This window comes from Ambystoma mexicanum, chromosome 10 (assembly GCF_040938575.1).
Source record: "Ambystoma mexicanum isolate Mex_15411 chromosome 10, UKY_AmexF1_1, whole genome shotgun sequence".
Classification (NCBI taxonomy): domain Eukaryota; kingdom Metazoa; phylum Chordata; class Amphibia; order Caudata; family Ambystomatidae; genus Ambystoma; species Ambystoma mexicanum.
This window is the reverse complement of record NC_090932.1, coordinates 679,273,812-679,296,657: the sequence shown is the minus strand read 5'-3', so window position 1 is coordinate 679,296,657 and position 22,846 is coordinate 679,273,812. Positions and strand designations below refer to the sequence as shown.

General features: G+C 46.8%; 1 protein-coding gene across 3 annotated transcripts in view; it reads right to left on the bottom strand.

Moving 5' to 3' along the window:
• The window catches only part of ATR (ATR serine/threonine kinase), a 1,676,349-nt gene that overhangs the window by 1,325,588 nt on the left and 327,915 nt on the right, over positions 1-22,846 (bottom strand). For all 3 annotated transcript variants that reach the window (XM_069618270.1, XM_069618272.1, XM_069618271.1), the window contains exon 9: positions 19,070-19,268. In XM_069618270.1, coding sequence (XP_069474371.1) covers positions 19,070-19,268 — 199 coding nt within the window. The remainder of the gene's footprint in view (positions 1-19,069; positions 19,269-22,846) is intronic.

The following is a 22,846-nucleotide window of genomic DNA, read 5'->3' as shown; positions in this document are numbered from 1 at the left end:
AATTATCTAGTGCGCCTTCCAAATCAGCACGCAAGGGCATTATGTATGCGATTCAGACTAAATGCCTTTCCGACAAAAGACCGTATAGGAACATGGTCCAAACAAATTAATTTCAACTTTAACTGCCGATTCTGTAATGAGGCCAAAGAAACTTTGAAACATCTGATTATGTCTTGTCCGACTCTGGAGCAACAAAGGGGCCTTAGCTTTGCCCGTGATTAATACACACTGTATAAAGAGCACTGAAGAGTGGTGGAAAGTTCTCTTTGAAGGACTTAATAGAGCAGCACTGTTTGCTCTAATAAACTTTTTACAAGTCCTAAAAACTCGGCTGGAAGAACAAGAAAAAAACTTAAAAGGGACAGAATCAAGTACTGTATGAGATGAAAGTAAGGCTGCTTTTCTCTTGTTTTAAAGATGTTAAGTCACAAGGAGGGCGGGAGGGAGGAAAGGGATATTTGTAATGGAGTGATCTGTGTGCAGTTATGTCTCTTCTTTTTTTAAAGGTTGAATAAACCAATCAAAAAAATAAAAAATAAAAAATAAAAAAAATACCAGGAATTGTATCTTGAACCTTTAGTAAAACAAAAAGCACAGGCAAAGAGCCAGAAAAGGTTCCCATGGGACACTACCGCCAACTCAATCTGTATGCTGGAAGACTCCTACGGGATACAGTTAAAATCCAGAGGGAAACGGTCTAGGCCTTATTAGACTGAGGCAGCACTAGCAATGCCATACGTCCAGAACGTCTATCCTGGCACAGACGTGAGGCAGAAAATTACAGGGCCAACAGTTGTACTCTTGGGAACTGGATGACGTACAGTAGACAAGGGCTCCGATCCAAGAGAGGGAGACTATCTGAAACATCAAGGTCATCTTAATCCTGAATGTCAGAGAGCGCTTGGTGTTGGGGAGTATATTCCTCAGTTTCGGGGGATGGATGGAATCTTTATGTCATCAGTAACCCCCTTGGTGAACCAAACAACTAGGTGCTACGTGTGATGAATCACGGGATTCATTCACTTCTCCTAAGGGGGAGCCTTTCCTATTGAGGCTAGCGAGGTGAGACCGCTAAGCAATATTCGCCCTGGGGCAGTGTTAAGCGGGACCTCACAGGGAGAGACTCCCTCCATCCCCCGTGGGGGCAGACTCCCCTTACGACTCAAAGATATATCAAGAGCCAACCTGATGGATTACACCCTGAAGAAACCTCTTGCATTTGTTATTGTGATGTGTCAAAATAAGACAAATACCAGTTTGGTACTGAGACGAGTCAAACTTCAGAAGTAATGATGAATAAGTACCTGCTAGGTACTGAGACAAAGAAACCTTAAGAACCCATAATGATTATGACTCGGACACAAAGAAAGGATTCTGATAAAAAGCTGGAGAAGCCCCAGAACAGCGTCATAAAAGGTAGGAGGGACAAGAGAGTGTCAGAGAGAGACCCTGGAGTTTCAAACCAGCTGCTGCAGGAAAGCTGGTAACCCGGAGAAAATGCTGCTTTGCAGCTGTGAGGAACAAGCGTTCCATTTAGTTGGTGGGAGAGACAGACTAACAAAAGGTTGCCTAGAGGACAGTCACAAGAGGGACATTCAAGGAAGCCAGACCGAATGAGGTTAGTACCGTGGAGTGCCCAAGTTGCATTGCACCTAGAGAGAGAGACCCGGGGAGTAGTATCCTGTTGTAAGAAGTCCTAGGACAGGGAGGCGAGAAGAAAGGAGTGGCCTGGAAGGGAAGGAGGAGAACCCCCCCCTTTATGTGCCAATACCAGAGAACAAGCACAGAAGAAAAGGTACAGAAGAGAGTCGTCCCGACAAGACAGAGAGCTGAAGAGAGGGAACGTGGACCTGGTGATGTAACCCTATTTCGGGTGAAGGTAACGGGGAAAGTGGGAGACCCAGTGTAATGCTTGTGTGAAAACGCGAGTCAGAATAACATGGCGTCGATGCGCAGCCATATTGGACACTCATCTACCATCACAGTAATAAAACCTGCGTTTTCGTGGGCCTCACAGAATAAACAAGCAGCAGCAAAAACAGAGCAAGGTCACAAATATTACCGAGTGGATTCACTGTGGGGAATAGTTAATTTATTGTCCACTGAAGAACAGATACAGAAAGGGAGTTGGAGCATACTGCAGGTGCATAAGGGGTTCTGAGAATGAATGCAAGGAGAGGGGCACTGTTTTTTTCCACCCTCTGTCCCTTGGACTTGTTATCCGCTCTTTGGCCGAGGGCGAACACAATTGAGAAGGGCGGGGAAATGCCCCCATAAAGGAGAGCGCATTGTATGTCAAACGTTAGTTGGACTTTGGACCCCCGGCTGATGCAGTCCCGCTGAGAGGGAGGACGCTCCGCCTCAGACCCTGTTATCTCTTTGCCTACCTGCTGAGGGACTAAGCAGTGTTGTGGTGGCCAAGATGAAGTTTTCTTCTGCTTCCTGTTTAACTGTGATGTTTCTTATATCCATATTTTTATATATCTAAGCGTATGTTTGTTTATTTGTATATATATATATATAAATGTGTCAATAAAGGGCCTATAACGAGCCATTTGTTTTATGATATTGTATAGTTTATGTGTGGTCTTTTGCTCATCTCAGTCCAATCACTCGCTTTTGCTAGGGGGCCGAGGAGACTCAAGTGTTAATGCTTCCCCCACATGGCCAAACAGACGCAAAACACCCAGGATCATTGCACATATAACTGGTGGCCTGACTATATTCATATCAGTACAGAAAATGAATGAGAATGCATTACTTACCGTAAAAGCATTTCTGATGGTTGTATCTGCTTAGATTCACATGCTGTGCATAGGTCCGACATCCAGTGGTCACTGCGGAGTATTGCATTTTGTTTTTCGTAGTCGAAAAGGGGACGTCGACCAGGCGTGTCTGAAACACTATCCCTATAGTGACGTGCATTGTACCCACAATCCCTCACGCGTCGAGGTCCCTCTGTTTGTATTTTTTCTGCCCTGAGGGAGCCTTCTAGACGTGAGTGAGTACAGAAAGAGAGAGAGATATATAAAGGAAGTCTATGTTCCTTCCATCCGAGCGGGGAGGAAGGGTGGGCGCATGTGAATCTAAGCAGATACAACCATCAGAAATGCTTTTACGGTAAGTAATGCATTCTCTTCTGATGTTTGTTAATCTGCTTAGAATCACATGCTGTGCATAGACTAGCGAGCAGTACCCGGAGTTGGCGGTGGGTTATGAGAAGGAACAGTAGAGAAAAGGTGTCGTAATACTGCCTGTCCCACCTGGGAGTCAGATCTAGAGTGTGTATCTAGACAGTAGTGTTTTGTAAAGGTGTGCACCGAACTCCAGGTAGCCGCTTTGCAGATGGACTCAAGGGGAACATTTGCAATGAATGCTATGGAAGCCCCCGTGCCTCGAGTAGAGTGTGCTCTTGGCTTAAAGGGTAGTTCTCTCTTAGCAAGAGTATAGCAGAGAGTGATGCATTGAACAATCCATCTAGAAATAGTGGACTTTGAAACCGCATCTCCTTCTCTTCCTGCTGCCACCGAGACGAAGAACTGATTAGTCTTCCTCAATGGTCTGGTTCTTTCCATGTAGAACATGACCGCCCTGCGTACATCAAGTGTGTGCAGAGTCCTTTCTCCCAAATTGGAAGGATTTTGAAAGAACGTTGGTAGTTCTATAGACTGGTTTACGTGGAATTTAGAAATAAATTTCGGAGCAAACCTAGGGTGAGTGCGTAGAACCACTTTATCTTTGTGAACTGTAACAAAGGGGTCTAGAATAGAAAGAGCCTGAAGTTCACTTACTCTCCTGATGGAGGTGATAGCTATTAAAAAAGCAGTCTTAAGAGTAAGATGTTTAAGGGATGCTTTGTGCATGGGTTCGAATGGAGAGCCCATGATTCTGGTAAGTACCACATTAAGGTCCCATCCGGGAGCAGGGTCAGCTATCGGGGGGTGTATTCTTTTTACTCCCTCCATGAATGCCTTTATAACTGGGATCTTCCACCACAACACTTTGAGTTGGGAGGTGGTGTATGCAGAAAGTGCCGCTAGGTGGACTTTAATGGAGTTAAACACTAGGCCTGAATCCAAGAGATGGGTCAGGTATAGTACCACATGTGTGGGAGAGCAGTCAATAGGGTTGATGCTTTTACTCCTGCACCAGATGACAAATCTCTTCCACTTGTTAGAATAGCAGTGGCGAGTGTTCGGTTTTCTGGCTTCCCTGAGGATGTCCATGCATCTTTGCGGGAGTTGTAGATGCCCGAACTCTATGACCTCAGGAGCCAAGCTGCTAAATTCATGTTCTGAGGGCATGGGTGCAGAGTCCTGCCCTTGTTCTGAGATAGCATGTTGTACGGGCAGGGGAGTTTTACTGGGGGAGATAGAGACATCTCCATCAAGTGAGCGAACCATGGCTGTCGGGCCCACATTGGGGCCACCAGTATCATGGTCACTTGTTCCTGGTGCATCTTGTGCACTACCTTGTTGAGAAGGGGAGTCGGGGGAAAAGCGTAAACAAATTTCCCTGACCATTGCATCGATAGACCGTTCCCCTTGGATTGGTTCTGGGGGTACCTGGAGGCGTAACTTAGGCATTGAGAGTTCTCCAGGGTTGCGAACAGGTCTATTTCTGGGAATCCCCATTGTGTGAAGACGTCGAAGACGATGTCTTCGTGCAGACGCCATTCGTACTCTTCGGGCAGGGGGAAATCTCTGCTGAGACTGTCTGCCAGCAGATTGAGTTCCCCGGGTACATGTAGTGATAGTAGGAACATGTCCTGTTTGAGAGCCCACTTCCATATATTCTGGGCCAGTTTGGACAAGCCTGGAGAGTGGGTGCCCCCCTGCTTGTTGATGTAGTACATGGCTGTAGTGCTGTCCGTAAGGACCATTACTGTCTTGCCTTGTAGGAGTTCTTGGAAGGCTTTTAGCGCCTTGAATACCGCTAGTAGCTCCAGTAGATTGATGTGTTTGGATGCTACGTTCGGAGTCCACACTCCGTGAGCAGTCTGATGGGATAGGTGAGCACCCCATCCTGTGAGGGATGCGTCTGTGGTTAGAGTGGCTTCCGCCGCGGGTGTGGCAAAGGGTTTTCCTTTTTCCATGTTCCCCTTTGTCCACCACTGTAGCGAGAGAACCAAGGCCTGCGAGACCACCACTAGATCGTCCCATTGTCCGCTGGCCTGACACCACTGGCTGTTGAGCCACTCTTGCATTGGGCGCATGCGCAGGCGCGCGTGAGGTACCAAATAAATACACGACGCCATCATTCCTAGCAAGCGCATTGCTTTGCGTACCGTCACCTCTCGGCCGGTCACATATTGGGGGATCTGAAACAGCATGTTTTGGACCCTCTCTTTGGAGGGGAAGACGAGGCCGTCCCTTGTTTGAATTAGAGCCCCTAGGAATTGTTTGATTTGACTGGGGTCTAGACTGGACTTCTTTTCGTTGATGGAGAAGCCCAGTTGGAACAAAAGGTCTACCGTCTTTTGGGTATTGGAGAAACATGTTTCGTAGGAGTCCCCTGTTATGAGCCAGTCGTCGAGGTAAGGGTAAACTGGGATGGACAACCTGCGCAGGTGGGCCGCAGCCACTGCCAGTACCTTTGTGAATACCCTTGGTGCTGAAGCTATACCGAAGGGTAGTACCTTGAACTGGTAGTGTTTGCCCTCTATCATGAACCTTAGGTATTTTCTGTGCGCTGGCAACATTGAAATATGAAAGTATGCATCTTTCATGTCCAATGTTGTCATGTAATCTCCCTGTGAAAGCAGCGGGATCACCTCCTGTAAGGTCACCATACGAAACCTTTGGGGTTTGATAAACTTGTTCGCTGGGCGCAGATCTAATACAGGGCGCATGGTTAGATCCTTTTTGGGTACAAGGAAGTACACTGAATAAATACCTTCCGTTACCTGAGATAGAGCACGACCTCTATGGCTCCTTTTTCCAGCAGTTGTTGTACTTCCTGAAGAAGGATGGCAAGATGTTCCGGCGTCAACCGCCGTCCCCTCGGGGGTCTGTAGGATGGGGAACTGTTGAATTCGATACAGTATCCGTGGGCTACGGTGGAAAGTACCCAACGGTCTGACGTTATCTCCTCCCATGCAGGAAGAAAGGATGTTATCCGGCCCCCGACCGGTGTTGCATGGGAGGGGACGCGAATCTTCGCGTCACTTGGAGTTGTTGGGGGCTTGGGAGCCTCTGGGGGTGGATCCCCGACCTCTCCCTTTGCCCCGGCGTTGGCCTCTTTGGCTGTACTGCCCACTATTGGCTTGGTAATTGGTGGCAGGGTATTGCTGATGCTGACCTTGTTGTTGTTGCCGTTGGCCACGAAAAAAGCGCTTGTTGTCATAGCCGCGTCTGGTAGTGGGCTTAGAGATCTGGTCAAGAGTCTTGATAGTGTCGAACTCTTTTTTGGCCATCTCTAGGGCTTCATCTACCGCTTTTCCGAAGAGGTTGGCGTCCTCGACAGGTTTATTTATTAAAGACGCCTGTGTCTCCGGTTTAAAGCCTGAGTTGCGCAGCCATACATGGCGCTTTAGGAGTATTCCTTGTACCAGGGAACGTCCTGCTGTTTCTGCCGCGTCCAGAGAGTTTTTTACAATGCTCTGGTTCACCTGTGTTCCTTCGCCAATAGTCGACAGTAGGCGTGTACGTAAAGGCTCCGGTGCTTCCTCTGCGTCTTTGCGCAGTTTGGCCCACTGCGCGTCTGCGTAGCTCGCAAGCAAGGAATTGTTGTTGGCAATTCTTGCTGAGAAGGCAGCCGAGGAAGTAACTCTTTTTGCAAGGGCAAATAGCCTCTTGCCCTCCTTGTCAGGGGGTGCCTCACTGGTGGAAAGTGGTACCCCTGCCCTCTTTCTAGTATTAGATACAATTAGGGAGTCCGGTATGGAATGTCCCCTAATGTAGAGCGGGTCTGAGGGTGAAGGAGCGAAAAGTTTCTCAATCCGTGGATTGACCCCTCTGATCAATGCGGGAGTGGACAGCGACGGGGTGATCCTCCTTTTCACTGAGGCGAGGAGTGGAATGGTCTGGCTGACCGGGGGTTTTTCTTTAATGACTCTTTCTACAAAGTCTAATTCTGGAGAGAGTTCTCCTGTGTCCAGTTCGAAATGCGCTGCTGCTCTGCGCAACAGTGCATTGAAAGTAGGCTGATCGTCAATTGGAGACGTGTTCCTAACTGGAGAATTATCCGGAGGAGTTAGATTTAGGGCATCAGTGTCGGAACACACTGATGGTGATTGCCAGGGGTGCGAAGGTCCTTCTCCTGGGCTAATCCCGAAGCCTTCTTCTATCATATCTGTTCTGTCTTCTAGACATTCCTCCTGGTCCATGAAATCATCTTCTTCCTCGAAGTATTGTTCCTCCCCAGTGAGGTCATATACATCTTGGGAGTCTGAGGCTGTGTCCAGCAGGGGATCGACCAGCCTCGGTTTTTTGGCTCTGGGGTCGTCTTGAGGCCCTTCTCTAGTTCTTCTGAGAGTTAGAGGGGCTTGGGTACTCATAAACTTTTCCATCCTCTCCATACAGAGGTGGAGTCTCTCCATAGTTTCATGGGGTACCCCAGAGCGGTCTAGCGGGGGAAAACTCGAGTTGTCTACCTCGAAATGGCTCGACCTCTCCCAAAGCGTCGAGGAAAGTGTCCCGTCGCCCTCCTCAAAACCCTCAGGTGTGTTGGGAGACTCCCTGACTGAAGGGGGTAGTCCCTGCTTTCCTTCGGGTGTTTTCGGCGTATCCTTTGATCTATGCGTAACGCTCGACGAAATTTTCGGCGTACGCTTTTGGGCGTCGGCTACAACGATCCTGGCTAAGCTATCGGCGACATTCTTGTCGGCGGAAGCTTGAGTTCTCGACGCTATGGGTATCGAGCGCTGTACGGCGGTCTGCGCCTTCTGTTGAAGCGCACCGGCCGATGGTTTGGTGGTGGTGCCCTTGTTTGCCGAAAGCCCAGTCGCAGGTCGCGGCTGCGGTTGCGAGAGGGGCTTCGAACCCGAACGGTCCGAGGAGGCCGCCGGTGGAACCTGCGTCTCCTTGGGCGCCGAAGCTCTCTTCGACTTAGACGAAGAAGAGCCATGGGTTGTGTGCTTACCTTTATGTGAATCTTTGTGTGCGTCAGTGTCGCCGGGGTGTTCATCCCCATAAGCAGGGCGTGAGCCGAGCCCGTCGGGGCCGGGGACAGACGACGAAGCGCGTAAGCGCTCCTTAGAGGGGGTTTCGACTTCCGTGGCGGAGGTCGTGTCATCGCGTTCCTCGTCACTGTCGGTGGTAGCAGCGGCGGGTGAACCTTCGGCCTTCGACATCGCGTAGGCCGCCCACCTTTTAACCCTACGGTCTTTTAGAGTTTTTGGCTTCAGAAGCCGACAAGCCGCGCAGCCTTCCTCTTTGTGATCGAGGGGCAAGCAGCGGTTACACCGTGAGTGCTTGTCCTTCCAAGTGAATTTGCCTTTACAAAGTGGGCAAAACCTAAATGGTGTCCTCTCCATAGCAGAGGCAATAAATCGCGATAAACACCCCCAGGGAAAGGAAGGGGAAAGGGAAAGGCATTCTCAGAAAGACCCAGAGATGTCCCACGACCCCACTCTCCCTACTGTATGTGGCCAGCGAGGCCAGGCCACGTGTTCGGCAGCGCCGAAGATTTCCTCCGCTCGACCCTCCGTCGACGATTTTACTCGGCGGAGAACAGCTACACTGCGTCGAGGGAGTGCTGTATTAATCTTCGTAGAAGAAACGACCAAAGGTCGAGGGTTGCAATGTCTCTCGAGGAGCTCCGCGTGAAGGCGACCAAAAGCTGGGCGGAAAAAAACAATCTGAGGGACCTCGACGCGTGAGGGATTGTGGGTACAATGCACGTCACTATAGGGATAGTGTTAGGCAACCAGCCTACTTGTCCCAGTGAAGGACCATATACTACAAAGGGTGAGAATCATTCAGTGACTCAGCCTACTTGTCCCAGTGAATGCCTGAACTACAAGAAGAGCGAAACGGTTCACTGGGTACATTACACAGATCTCAGTGAGGAGAAAAGTAAACGGAAGATAATATTAAGTGAGACAAGAGGAGATAAACACTGGGTGAAACTGATATCAGAAAGAGAAAGATTCCCCACTACAATTGGGAAGAATAGAGAGAAAGACAATTCATGGTCCAAGACCCCTAGAACGAGGACTTTGAGAAAATAAATAAATGGAAGTGGAAATGTGACATGATAGAATTGAATGAACTGATAGAAAAAATAGCTAGAAGCTATTTTAAGATCCTGTATTGACAAGGACTTGCTAGAAAACATCCCAGGAGAAGGGAGCTTTTCTCCTGGTCTTTAGTTATTTAGAATAAGTGGTTGGGTCAGCATAGACTAGTTTTTGGACGCAGGACAGACTTTTGCTTTGGACTTTAAAACGGACAACGAGCACCCTAATTTAGTTGTGTTAGGTAGGGAAACCCTTAGATTAGGTAAACTACTGCAGTTTTCTTATTATTTATAATAAATACTTCTTGAAATGGCAAACCCTAGTCTGTCTCCTTCTGACCTACCACACATGCCTTTGGGACAAGGTGGCATATCACCTACCATTGTCGCAAACAACCTCCAGGTCAAATTCTGGGATAGGCACCACTTTCAAGCTGACGCAGGAGGCTTTCAGGGTTTTTACCAGAGCCAGTCCTGCCACTGCAGCAAGAAGCGCCAGATGAAAGGGCCCGGTTCTCTGACTCTACTTGATGTGCCCTGTTACAAGTGGATGGTACCACTATCACCCAATGCTTGCCATACCCCGTTCTGGCCACGGCTCTTTTATTTCCATTACAGGACTAAAAAAACAAGAAATGACTGCATCAGAAAACAAACTACCCAGTCCAATAGAGAGAGATGTGGCAAGATAGACAGAACGGAGGAAACAGCTTAACCCGCGGCGGCAACACAGACACTCCACTGCAGTGAAACAAAAACTTGTCCCCAGAGGAACAGCTTCTCAAGCAGTCAACACAGAATGTTAACATAGCAATATTGGGAAATGGGGCGGGCTTAACAGAACTTTGAAATCTTTCCACCTGTGTAACCTGGCCCTAGGGTAAAGACAAATACAGATTGGTCCTAAGGGGGATGAGAGGGAAGTCAGAACAAAGGAAACTGCCCTATAAAAAAATGATGAATGACATGCCGAGTGTAGGTTGTTTGGTTGAGGCCAGGTACAGACCAAGGAGGAATGGTAGAATGCAGCAGGGAGGAGACAGGGAGTGTGATTATTACAGGTGAGGTATTGGCTGTGAGTGAGAGTGCTACCTGTGTATAAGAGAGCGTGCTTGTTGGGAGGTGCGAGTGTTCAAGAAAGAGTAAGAGAATAAGCGAGTGAGAAGAGTGTATGACAGGGAATGGGGTTAATGCATATGGGAAGAGAACAGAGTAGAAGGAAGAGTAGAGTGACGGACGAATGTAGGGCAGCAGGGAGACGAGTGGGACAGCACTTAGAGGGCCATATTGCAATCATGTATCATCAAGCTTCTGCATCATTTGAGTTCTACCAAATAAAACCCCTTGAACCATCCTCTGGAGTATGGGTATTGTGAAGTGGTAGGAGTAAGAGACTGAGACTAACACAAAAGGTGGTATGTTGATTATCAAAGACTTTTATTCTCAAAATAAAGGGGGTGGGGGTATTTGGAGGAAATACCAACTTTCTCTACCTCTAAGAGGGGTTTCCCTGCCTTAACAAAACTAACACATGAAACTGTTGGTGTCAGAATATCCAAAGTAAAGTCATTTGTCCAAATCCTAACCTATCCCTTAGAGCTAAACTTAAAAAGCGAAAAAGGAAAAAACGTCTATCGACTGCCGACCTGCAGCCCGACCTTGTAGACAAAACACAAAAGTTTAAAAAAGGTGTAGAAAGTAAATAAAAGTTCCACGCGACAGAAATGTGTGTTTCTCCCTTTCCCCAGAGTCTTTCCAAGGTTTTCCAAGATTGTTTTCCAGGGCACAGCTAGCCTCCCAGGTACTGCCACAATGTAAACAGCCTGGTGTTCTCCCAAGCAGTGCTGTGCTTTCTCTTTCTCCGTTACAGTGGGTCTCAGACCCTGTTCTCAGAACCCCCTCCTCTTGGCCCACTCCACTGCCAAGTGCGGTACAGCACACTCTTTATTTCCCAATCTGGTTTCACTTGCACCCACAGCCTTGGTTTATCCTCCTGCCAAGGTCTATGAGTGTCAATCACACATGAAAAGTTCATATTCCTCTTTCATAGTATTTGGGGAGTTCTTCCCCCAATAAGGGTCCCAGACCCCCTTCTCTCATCTGCCGACAATGTCTTTATCATCCAATCTCTCTCTGCTCCACAGCCCTGTTTTACTCTCCTGCCAAGGTCTGTAAACGTTGTGTATGTCCCCAAAGTTTGTGTTCCGCCTTAATATTAGTCTGGGTATGCTGTTCTGATGTGGGTCTCAGACCCCTTCCTCTGGGTTATTAACAATACTAGCTTGCTTTAACTTCACTTCTCCGCACAGCCTTGGTTTACTCTCCTGCCAAGGTCTGCGTCTATCCCTTATGTCTGCCAGTCGGGATATATCCTTCTGGTGTGGGTCCCATACCTCCTTTTCATTGTCACCCTTTGCCAGTGAGTAGTTCTCCTTTACTTTGCTTCCTGCCTTACACACTTTCTTGGTCTCCCCAACCGCCAGACTAGCCACCCTGATACCTGCAGGGACTTGGCTGTCTATCTCCAACAGTTTGTGGGTCTATCAAGGCCTTTGCCGGTCTCTCTGTAGCAGCAGGACCTTTCCCAGTCGCTCACAGGCTTCCCCTGACGTCTGCCAGTGCTTTGTTAACAGCGCAGCAGCTCCGGTTCTCAGCGGGTAGGTTTTCTCCTCTCCGATTCACTTCCTGCTTTCTGTGCCTTCCAGGGGCCTGCTTTGCTCCAGGACGCCATCAGCTTCTCTTCCTCATGTGTCTGCGCAGCTCCTGCCACACTCTCGGTTCGCATTGAGTGGAGAAGGTAGATGCCATAGTTCTGTTCCCTCGCTATCTTTAAATGCCAGCTGGCCAGTCACAGTACCACAAAGGCTAGAGCGTATGCCTTAGTTTGCGGTGGTGATCCTCATTGCCTCTTCCTCGTCTAAGTGGTTTCTAACTGAGATGTTTTGCCAAAGCACATGGGAACATTAGGTATTGGGGAATGGAGGGGGCTTTGAGAGAAGGTGGGTGGATTAAGGGGATACTTCATTCTCCCAGGTTCAACACTGCTCTCAATGGGGTCCCCTCCCTCCCAATGAGATCATCCCGCTGAGTACTACCCCCCGGGGGACTCTTGGCCAGCGGTTCACATCCCTGGCCTCATGGAAAGGGGCTCCCTCCATCTGAAACAGTGACGAGACCCCAGGATTCGTCACAATATTCTTAAGGCCATCTGTGGCACTAGTCTAAAAGCGAACTGACAGCAAGTTTGCCATGTTTCGGCCAATCACAAACTATCATAATTTAACTTCAGCGGAAGACTGGGAGCGGTTATCCCAGTAAAGCACTCTGCACTTTAGATCAATGCGTAACAATCCTACATTTGACACCAGTCCTTAAAAGTGAAAGTGCTTTTTCACAGCAGGAGTCTCTGGCTAGAAATCTTCTGCTACCTTTTTTAGGGTAATAAACATATCTCACTCTTTCACAAGCATTTGAAAATGCTGTTTTTCTATACTTGCATGGTTTCAATGACTCGTGCAGTTTGTCCATTAAGCGTGCAATATAAGTGCTTTGACTCACTCAATCTTATGTACTTTAATTTCCTGGTGTGAGAAACCCGAGGGTATTCTCACTCCTACTCCCCGTGGATCCTGGTCTCAGGTGACCAGGGAAAGGCCAGTGTTCTTGGATCCCCACCTTGGGGGTGGAGAAGCGAGGGAGGATCACATGGGTGGAGGGTCCTGCGAGATTGGGAGTGGGGTGCCCACAGGCAAGACATGGTATCCCCCTTTCCCTATTGACGACCAACTTACCCCTCCCCTGGCCTTTATGGGCCATTGTAGAACATTTCCCCCACATTGTACCTTTGATAGTACTGAGACAAGGAAGAGGTAACTAAGAGTAATGAACACCAATACCCCTTTTCACCACTCTAGTAGTGGGACGAGGAGGATGCCTGCAGAGTACTTGCAAGGTCAGCCATGTCCCTTTAATGATAGTCAGGCAAACCCAATTGGGAATACACACCTACAACCTATCAAATGGTTGAAGGTGTATACAGGGAGACCAGAGAGCAACATGGAGGCCTGTGTAGGAGAGACCAGGGGACCCGTTCCATAAGAAGGAAGCTGTGGTGGGGCCTGAGGAGGAGCCAGGACGCCCGCCGACATCCCCAAGGACCTGTGAAGCCCAAGGCGAGTTGGGCCGTGGGGCTAACACAGGTGAACTTTAAATTAAATTTATTGAGTACAGAGTTGAAATACAATGTTACGGGCAAAGCAAATAGCTAATTAAAGTCAAAAGGAAGAGTGAACACATAAAAGCACCTATGGGAAAAAGAAAAGAGTGCAACAAAAATGTGGGCATGAACAAGAGCACCACAAAGTGAATCTTATGAAGGAATACAGTGCTGCAAAGCCAAAGACTGGCCAAAAGGTGTGTGACACAGAATGGCAAAGCGAAGAGGCTGACACAGAGAAGCCAAGTGAAGGTGAATTTGGACACAGGGAAAATACAGAAGAACCTACGTGGGCTGAAGAGCCTCAGGTTCCTGGTTGAGTGACCTATGATGGGAGGACGTGTGGTCGGACCACTGCGCCTAAACAGGGCGCCCTGTAGTGCGAAAGTCAGACATTGTGAAATATACCAAGAAGGCGCACTACAAGTAAGCTGATGATGCAAACCAGAAGGAGGGTCAAGTTGCCCTGATTTGTGTTGAACTTCGAACGAATGAAACAAATATCAATGGTTGGGGAAGGGAACTCTGAGATCTAAGGAACTACAACAATGTCTTGATGATGGAGCCTCAAGACCCTTTTTGTTTGAACTGTGCTGCCTTGAACTTCGGGAAGGGAACCCCAAGGATTGTGTGAAACTATTTGAACTTGAGCAAGGTAATCTTGAGACTTTTGTGGAACTTTATTGAACTTGGGGAATAGGAGCTGAAAAGGAGGCTAAGAGCGGGAGAAGCTCACACTTTGTGCTGAACACCATTTCTTTGATTATTGACATCCCTACAGGTTGTTTAGCTCTAGTTGTGAGGGCGAGGATACGTTTTGGACACAGACAGACTTAAGTTGAACTCTTTGACTCAGAATTTCCTTAATTTCGTACAGGTAGGAAAATCCCACCTTAGAATAGGGCAAGTTAGGCCTTCTACCATCCTGACATTTGATTTAATAAATAATTTTGCTTTGAATCTCTTTTCTGTGTCTTGCTTCATGATGCCTTCACAATGGCCAGTTGATTTCACTCTGATAAATCATCTAAACAGACAAGAAAATATAAAAGCCGATTGATTGAAAGGGCTATCATGATACTAGCTGATGAACCATTAATCATAAGAAAAGTTGACATGATAAAAGAGTACAACATTAAGCTTAATAAAAGCGTTGTTTGCCATTGAATATTCTGTTCTGAGATGATGTGAAACCATTCTGAAGTAAAGGAAGAAGCTCAACATTAATTCTGAGACTATCAAAATCATGAATATGTATACAAATTATCTTAGGATGTCTGTACATTGGAAACTGAGCAAGTGGACAGTCATCTTTACTCTGAGGCCTGCCAAAATTCAGCACAGATGCCATATCATATCATATCACAGGAAGGGAAACATTATCTCCAGGCAGCCCTTAGACACCAACAGAGTGATTGGTGTTGCAGTCATTCTATACTCTGAGGCGGTTTGAATCAATGTGTGCGGTTCAATATTTTAAACATTTTAATGTTAGTGTGAGTTTTGTGACAAATTAAATGAGCACCAAGCTCAATGTACATTACCTAGTGATTCAAGCATGCAACCCTTCTATCACAGACAGATTTGTCAAATAAAAAGATCTGTGGTCATTATTACTTTCTCAAATGTCTCTTTTTTTCCATGCAAAGCAGGCTGGAATCCCCTGCATTGTCCTCTTTTCGAAATGGGGCTATTTCGAAAAAGTACAGTAGTATTGTACTAGACTGTCCATTTAGGAATGATAACCTTCTATTGGAAACTAGTTATGCTAGAACATGTGTTTGCTTATTTGTGCAAGTGTCACATTAATTTGTCTGAAACATTTATTTGGAAGCGATCATTAGTCATCAAAATGGTAAAATAAATTACAATGATAGAAAGAATTGTTTTCGTTGTTGTTTAATAGCTGCGTGTGTAAAAAAATTTCAGCCCCTTCTGCTCATAATATCTTTTTTTCCCTCTGTCCATGCAGCTGTCAGCCAAGACTATATTGGTTTCAGCAAGCACGTACCTGACAACGCAAGTCACACCAACATTGAAAGAGATATAGACAAAAAGTAAGGCAGAGAAAGAAACGTGCACAGAGAGAGCGAGAAAGAGATGGAGTGAGAGAGTGTGAGCGCTAGATTGGTGTATTGTACGTGGGGCAGAGCTAGTGTGAAATATAAACCCAGAGGCAGCCCCAATTATATTGGAGATAGAGAAAACAGCTTCCAAGAGAAGCAAGGAATGCTACTGTAGCTTTCAAAGTGAAATCAAATGGACAACAAAAAAAGTAATGGAGGAGCTGTGAGAAATCATAGGGCATTCTCACATTTAGCCCTACTAGGACACCCCCTCAGGTAACCAAGAGAAAGGTATGGCTGCCAGATCCCGACCCCAGGGGTACATCTACAAGGGAGAATCACTTGGGCGGAAGATCCTTAAAGAATAGGAGTGGGGTGCCCAAGGGCGAGAGATGGTATCCCCCCTTTTCCAACAATGACCTACCCTGTCCTCCCTCAGCCTTTGTGCTATATCCACTCATTCCCTGTCTTTTCCCCATTCATCCCACAAAGTACTGTGAAGAGGAAGAAGATGCAAGGAGTAGTGCACACTTCCTCTATAAAACACGACTATAGTAATGGGATGAAGAAGAGGGATCCGGATAAGTATATAACTGAAGGTCAGGCATGTCCCACTGTTAGGCTTATACAAGGTCAGGAATGTCCCGCTAATAGGCTTAAACAAGGTTAGATAGTGCTATATGAGCAAAAGAGAGGCCACTTTTTTGTTAGGGGCTTGTGGGATGTGGTCTGTAATATATGAGCAGTACAGGAGTGTCCCAAAACAAGCTACCTATTAATGTCACAAGTGTAGGCTGGAAATTTAGACTAACATGAGGCACCTGTAAGTCAAAATCTTGTGTGGCAACAATTATCACAAGATATGCACAAAGGCAGGTATTTGCAAAAATATATTTCGTTTTATTATTTTGATGTATGCTAAAAAGCAAGAGCCACCAAAGAGTCCAGTTATTTAAAAAGACAATATATCACAAGATACAACGGCAATAAGTTGAACACTGTATTCAAAACACATTCAAAGATTAACAATTGTCAGAGTTAAAACACGCCCATTGCTAGTTTCAAGTGATGTTAGTAAAGCAAGGTGACTCCCAATAGCAGGCATTTGTTTATAATTTCGCAAAAAGCCCCCATGGGGAAAGTGTCGACAGAAGTGACTCTGTTTCCAGCCTTATATACGTCAAACCACAAGGTGATATGCGTTGGCTTGTTGTCGCATGGACGTCTAGTCGTCCAACTAAGGCTTTCGTCAGGACACCCAGAAGACAACTGGTGTTTGATGTCATGTATTTCAGAAGGAGTGCTTTATATTAGCCAGTGTATCTAAACAAAAATATAATTTTACAAAAACCAGCTCCATTACGGATAATCATCTAAAAAATGCTGCCTCATCTTTCTTAATATTTCCAACCCTTTAACTCATTATTACATGTGCATCATAGATATATCAATATTCAATACTAGATATACCACTTTATATTTTTTAGACCCAACCTTTTTGTCCTGATCTATTTTCCTTCTTTAGGTCGGTTTATTGTAATTTCATTTTGTTCGAGTCCAAAAAATGGCTGGTTATATACTCCACACTGTGGAGCATACGCACGTTGATCTAATCAACAGGAGACAATACCATATATATGTATTTGTGTAGTGATGGATTCTACCCATAGTCATACCTTAGTATTTTCTTAAAACAGATGCTCCAAAAAGTTTGGGGGCGGTGTCTAATTTCAATGCAAAGGATATGTCCATAGTGACAAAAGAATGCATCATATGTCAGCCGGAACCGTGTCGAGATGCATTGGAAACAGAATATACAAAGGAATGGTGACCATATGTATCAACTAACGTAGTTGTTATAATGGAAAGTGAATGGTGGGTGATTACTCCTACCTTCATCTTCCTTTTGAGCCCATAGGGCTCTGTTTTCCTAGGTATGTTTTTCCATGGGTACACGTGAAAAATGCTTCTTATTACCAAATTGGTATGGGAAGTTCTCTTGCCAGATGCTCTTGTGATTCGAGCGTGCTGTGGAGATAAATTGAAAGAACCGACATATAATACAGCCGGTGTTTTCTTGTTACGTGTATACAAAAACTCACTAGGTGAGGCAATGATTGTTTAACAAGGTCGCACTTACTTCTTATTCAGGCGCGGTTACAGCGTTTCAGAATCCGTGTGCAGGTACAAACGATCGCTGATCGATCACCTGACCTGCCTCATATGTCTACTACGCTGCGTGTTGGCTTCTTTGGTGGTCTTTGCTTTTTAGCATACATAAAAATAATAAAAACGAAATATATTTTTTGCAAATACCTGCCTTTGTGCATATCTTGTGATAATTGTTGCCACACAAGAGGCTGACTTACAGGTGCCTCATTTTAGGCTAAATTTCCAGTCTACCCTTGTGACATTAGGTAATGTGGGAACTGAAACCAACCGAGTGCAGAGAAGGGAACTGTGTGGAGAGGCTATCCCTTTTATGGACTTTCCAAATGTGTATTTCCCTGTGTCAGGTTGGTGACACAGGGATGTCTAAAGGGAAGGAGTGAGACCCCTCAAGCAAGAAGTGGAAGCCTTTACTATTCGCGCGGCTTTGCACCCTGCTTCTAAAGCGACCAATGAGTTCCTCGCATTACAAGAAACCCGATGAGCGAGTGTGTGAAGTTGCTAGCTATAATGTATCAGAGTGGTTGCGTAGAACAATTGACAAATAACAGAGTATCCAGAGCCGTTATCGAACAGCAGAAGGGGGAGTAGTGAAGTGGGAGCAAAGAGCTAACTTAAAACTGCTAAACTAGATGAAACAAAAGAAAAGGCTAATAGTGGAAGCCGGCAAAGAAAGATTTATAAACGAATACAAAAGGGTGAAGGAGACAGATCACCTACAAGAGAACCTTTGATGTTTGAGTTATCACAGTAAGAAGACCAAGTAAAAGTGAAAGCGTGAGAAGCCCAGGGCACCTGGTTGCATGACCTGTGATGGGTGGACCATGTGGTCTGTCAACTGCGCCCAGACCAGAGAGCCCCAACCAATCCTCGAGAGTAGTTAAAGGAATTGAAGAACAAGTAATCAATGAATAGCGTGAACAAGCGTTTTGACCTTTGGAGGGGAATACAGAGCTTCTGTTGAACAGTGTGTATTGTAAATAAGTCCCCTTCTCTCCCATTGAGCTTGCTCTGTGGTTTGGTTTATATGTCTTAGATGGAGGACACATTAGCCCCAAAGCTGCCCCCTCCCCTCCAGCAGGTGCTCGCCATCAGCCAAACAACCTCTGGTCTGATGCCAGGTTGCAGTTATTGTAAGAGCAAGTAATGATCTGTGTGGTGATGCTGCACCAGACACTGGTGCAGCATCATCACGCAAGTCGTTACTTGCTACTCGCTTTTACAATAACTACACCCTAGCATCAAGCTGTTTCGTTGCTGTACAAGAGTTAGTCTTGTTTGCCTCATTCTGTATTAACTGTAAGTTGGCATTAATATCTGTGCTGCTATGTGGAAGCCTGGAAACATTTATGTTCACAGAACACTTTATACAACATAAAATAAAAACGGAAACATTGATAAATGTAAACAAATCACCCAGAGTAAATGTGCAACATACATCAAAATCTTCGGAACTGGGCCATATGATGCTTCTGCAAGGTGATGGAGCAAGATGGGGAATCCTCTGACGCCGGACGCTCGGATAATCTCATGGGGGCACTCAAGAGCCCAATGGTAAATCACTACTCGACAGTCAGGATATATGGCTTTTGGAAACAGAGACAGTAGGAATACACAGTGTGACTGCATTTCAGGTGCTGGAATACAAAACAGACAAACAAAATAAATGCATTAATACATTTAGGGACGGTATGACAAAGTCACCTGCCTATTTTATTTATTTATATTTGTAAAGCACCTAGCAGCCAGGAGGCATTGCAGCGCTGTTTCAAGAATGTGGCTTAGTTACAGGGGGTGGGGTTGATGCACATGTTACACATTAGTCAATACAATGTTACAGTGGTAGATTAGCACTGGAGACTTCCAGAGAGGTGACTTATGGGGTCAGGTGCCTCCCTGAGATAGTGGATGATGGGCCCAGAGGTGATCCAACCAAACATAGCCACCCAACCAGAGCTGACAGGCTAAGGGAGTCTCACCCATGGAATTAGTCTGTCCCCAAGTCCCACGTCAGATCCTCAAGGATGGTGCTCACTAGCCAATCACTACAAAAGCTACCTGAAGCGCTACATTTAAGATCCCTTACTCGGAGAGGCAAGGTCAGGGTATGGCAGGCAGAGAGAACTGGCCAGGCGGTAGGAGGAGGCAAGCTCTATTCACATTGGGGCTAAAAGATGTCCTTAGGGGCGAAAACAGTCATTCAATCCCCATCCCTACAAACACCGCTGAGTTCCATTCACCAGAGAGAGAGAGAGACTGGAAGACAAGGCCAATCCCCTATAAAAGCTTGCAAACTCAGTCTAGCATAGCAGTAGATGTGTTTGAGTGGGAGCTGGAGGCCTGTAGGAAGCCTGTAAGGGAGGCATGGTATTCCTTTTTCGGGGTTTGGAAAAACTATCTTGCCCGATAGCTAGGATCAGAGTAGTTTCGAACATCAAATAATAAATAGAACAGTCCTAGTTGATTCTGTCAAATCAAAATGGCCTACAGTAACAAAACCCAATGCCTGCCCTATCTCTTGTACAAAAAGTGTGTAAAGGACACTATGGGGGTCATTCCAAGGTAGGTGCTACTGGACAAACGATGCCGGTAAAGGATTACCGGCATTGATTACCGCTACAGGCTATTCTGACCAGCCTGATCGCTATTTGCGGCATTGTAATTTACGGCGTCTCTAATAGCGGCATGTGCGCAGGCACGCGGGCCACCATGCCGGCATCAGCGGCATGCCGTAAACTGGAGGAGATCACAAGTTAAGCGGACATGCAAATAACGGCTTCATGAAGGCATAAAAAGTGGTTACCGGCATGCCGTAAATACCGGAATCGCAGACCAACCGTAAAATGCCATGTGCAGTGATCCCAACTGCCACAAGTGCACACAATCAGCACAGTTGGAGGCAATGGCCCACTATAAAAGGAGCACACCCCCTCCCACACCAAGATGATTCCAACAATAGTAGTAGCATTACTGGAGCTGGAGGACATGCTTGCATTGCCACAACAGCAGCAACAACAACAACAACAGCCGGCACCACAGAGGAGACGCAGGAGGAGAAGGAGGGTGAGACAGTCCCAGCATGCCCCACCAGTGCAGCCACCGTTCCCACGCAGGCAGCCCCCAATCCCTCGCATCAGAGCCAGTCCTTTCAACCTAACCCCTGAGCAGATCCACACCGTGTACCGTCTGGACCGGGACACCATCACCACCATTGTAGACCTGATACACGACAACATTGTCAGCCTCATTGAAATACGCACCGCCATCCCCCCCCTCTACTGAAGGTAGTGTCTGTGCTCCACTTCCTTGCTACAGGCACCTACCAGCACACAGTGGGGCACATGCATGGCATATCACAACCCTTATTTTCTCGGATTCTGAACCAAGTGCTGGATGCCCTCCTCAAGCACACAAGGGACTACATATCCCTACCACGGACTCCCCAGGAGATATTTGATAAAAAAAAGCTGGCTTCCATGCACTGGCAGGCATGCCAAATTGTGTAGGTGCCCTCGACTGCACCCACGTGGAGTTGGTGGTCGCGCATACCATGGAGGTGGTGTACCGCAACCGCAAGCAATACTACTCCATCAATGTGCAGATGGTATGCGACGCCAGCAAGATCATCACACATTGTTGTGCCCGATATCCCGGATCAACTAATGACTATATGGTCCTGCGGAACTCTACGTTACCACGCTTCATGGAGCGACCTGCTGGACGACATGCCTGGCTGCTTGGTAAGTTGCATGACTGGCACATGGCATTGAAATGGGGGGAGAGATGCACACACCACCATGCTGCTAATATTGATGTGACTGTGACTACACAATGTGCACATCACAGAACACTGTGCCCCAAAGCATCACAAACGGTACATGACACCCAAATCCCATAGGAATGAAGTAAGGTCGACACCTATCACTACATGACTAACAGGAAACCATCCCACAACACATGCACCACTCATCAGCGGCCCTCACCCTCTGTAACGCCATCCTGCACCAGTGCATATGCACTATGTTGCTGTCTCCAGCATATCACCACACAGGACAAGCATCCCTGGGAGTGCATTAAACTGAACCAATTAGGGAATCCACAGTCAGTCACAGGGCCGCCAAACTCACAGGAGTGCTGCATGTCACCATGGGAATGTCAGCGCTGATTACACAATATTGCACAGACTACTGCCAACGCTCCCTCTAAGTAAATCTCACAGAACACAACACATCACAAATTTGACACAAACACAGCTGTATGCGTACACGATGCATGTGCAACAAAACTCAGTGCACACCATGTATCATCTTGAAGATGCAACCCACACCATTAGTCCATGGCACAGGACACATTGAGGGACTGAAGATGGCATAAATACATCCAGGACCATGTACATGTGGGCAATGATAAACTGCAGGAATGTGTGACTAGTACAGATGTCCATCATGAATCGACTAACATTTACCTTTTATTGCCTCTCATGCAGGTGATCGTGGCTATCCCTTGAAGCCGTGGCTCCTCACCCCTGTCCGAAACCCACAGAACAGCAACAAGGAGGACTACAATAGTTCCCATACCCGTATCCGTGTGGTCATCAAGCAGACCTTTGGCTTGTTGAAGGCACGATTTCGCTGCCTCAGCCGGTCCGGGTGGGCACTCCTCTACAGGCATGAGAAGGTGGGCAAGATCATCATGGCATGTGTCATGCTGCACAATATGTGTATCTGCCGGAACGTCCCCCGACATTGAACTGCTACCACCTGGTGATGATGAAAGGGAAGATGAAGATGTGGCTGGACATCATCACGGTGCCGATGCACAGGAGGGACATGCTGTGCGCCAGTCAGTGATAGCACAATATTTCTGACACACATGGCAGCAGAGGGTGACATGATGGTTGGACAGAGGGCACTGGGTGTGGGGGTAGATGTACACTATGCACTGTAAATGAATAAATGACATGCGCAATGATGAATGTCCACTCAGGTCTTGCTTTTTACACAACGGGTGTATTAAATATAACAATGTAAACACAAGTGCAAAAACCCTCCACCATCTCCACCATCCTCACCCCCCTCTACCCCCTCACAACTCCCCCACACACCCTAACCTCCCTCCGCCTCCCCCACAACTCCCCCACACATGTCCCATTGAGTCTCCAATGCCTACATGAGGCTGCCCTGACCATCAATTGGCACTCCCTGGTCCAGGTGGC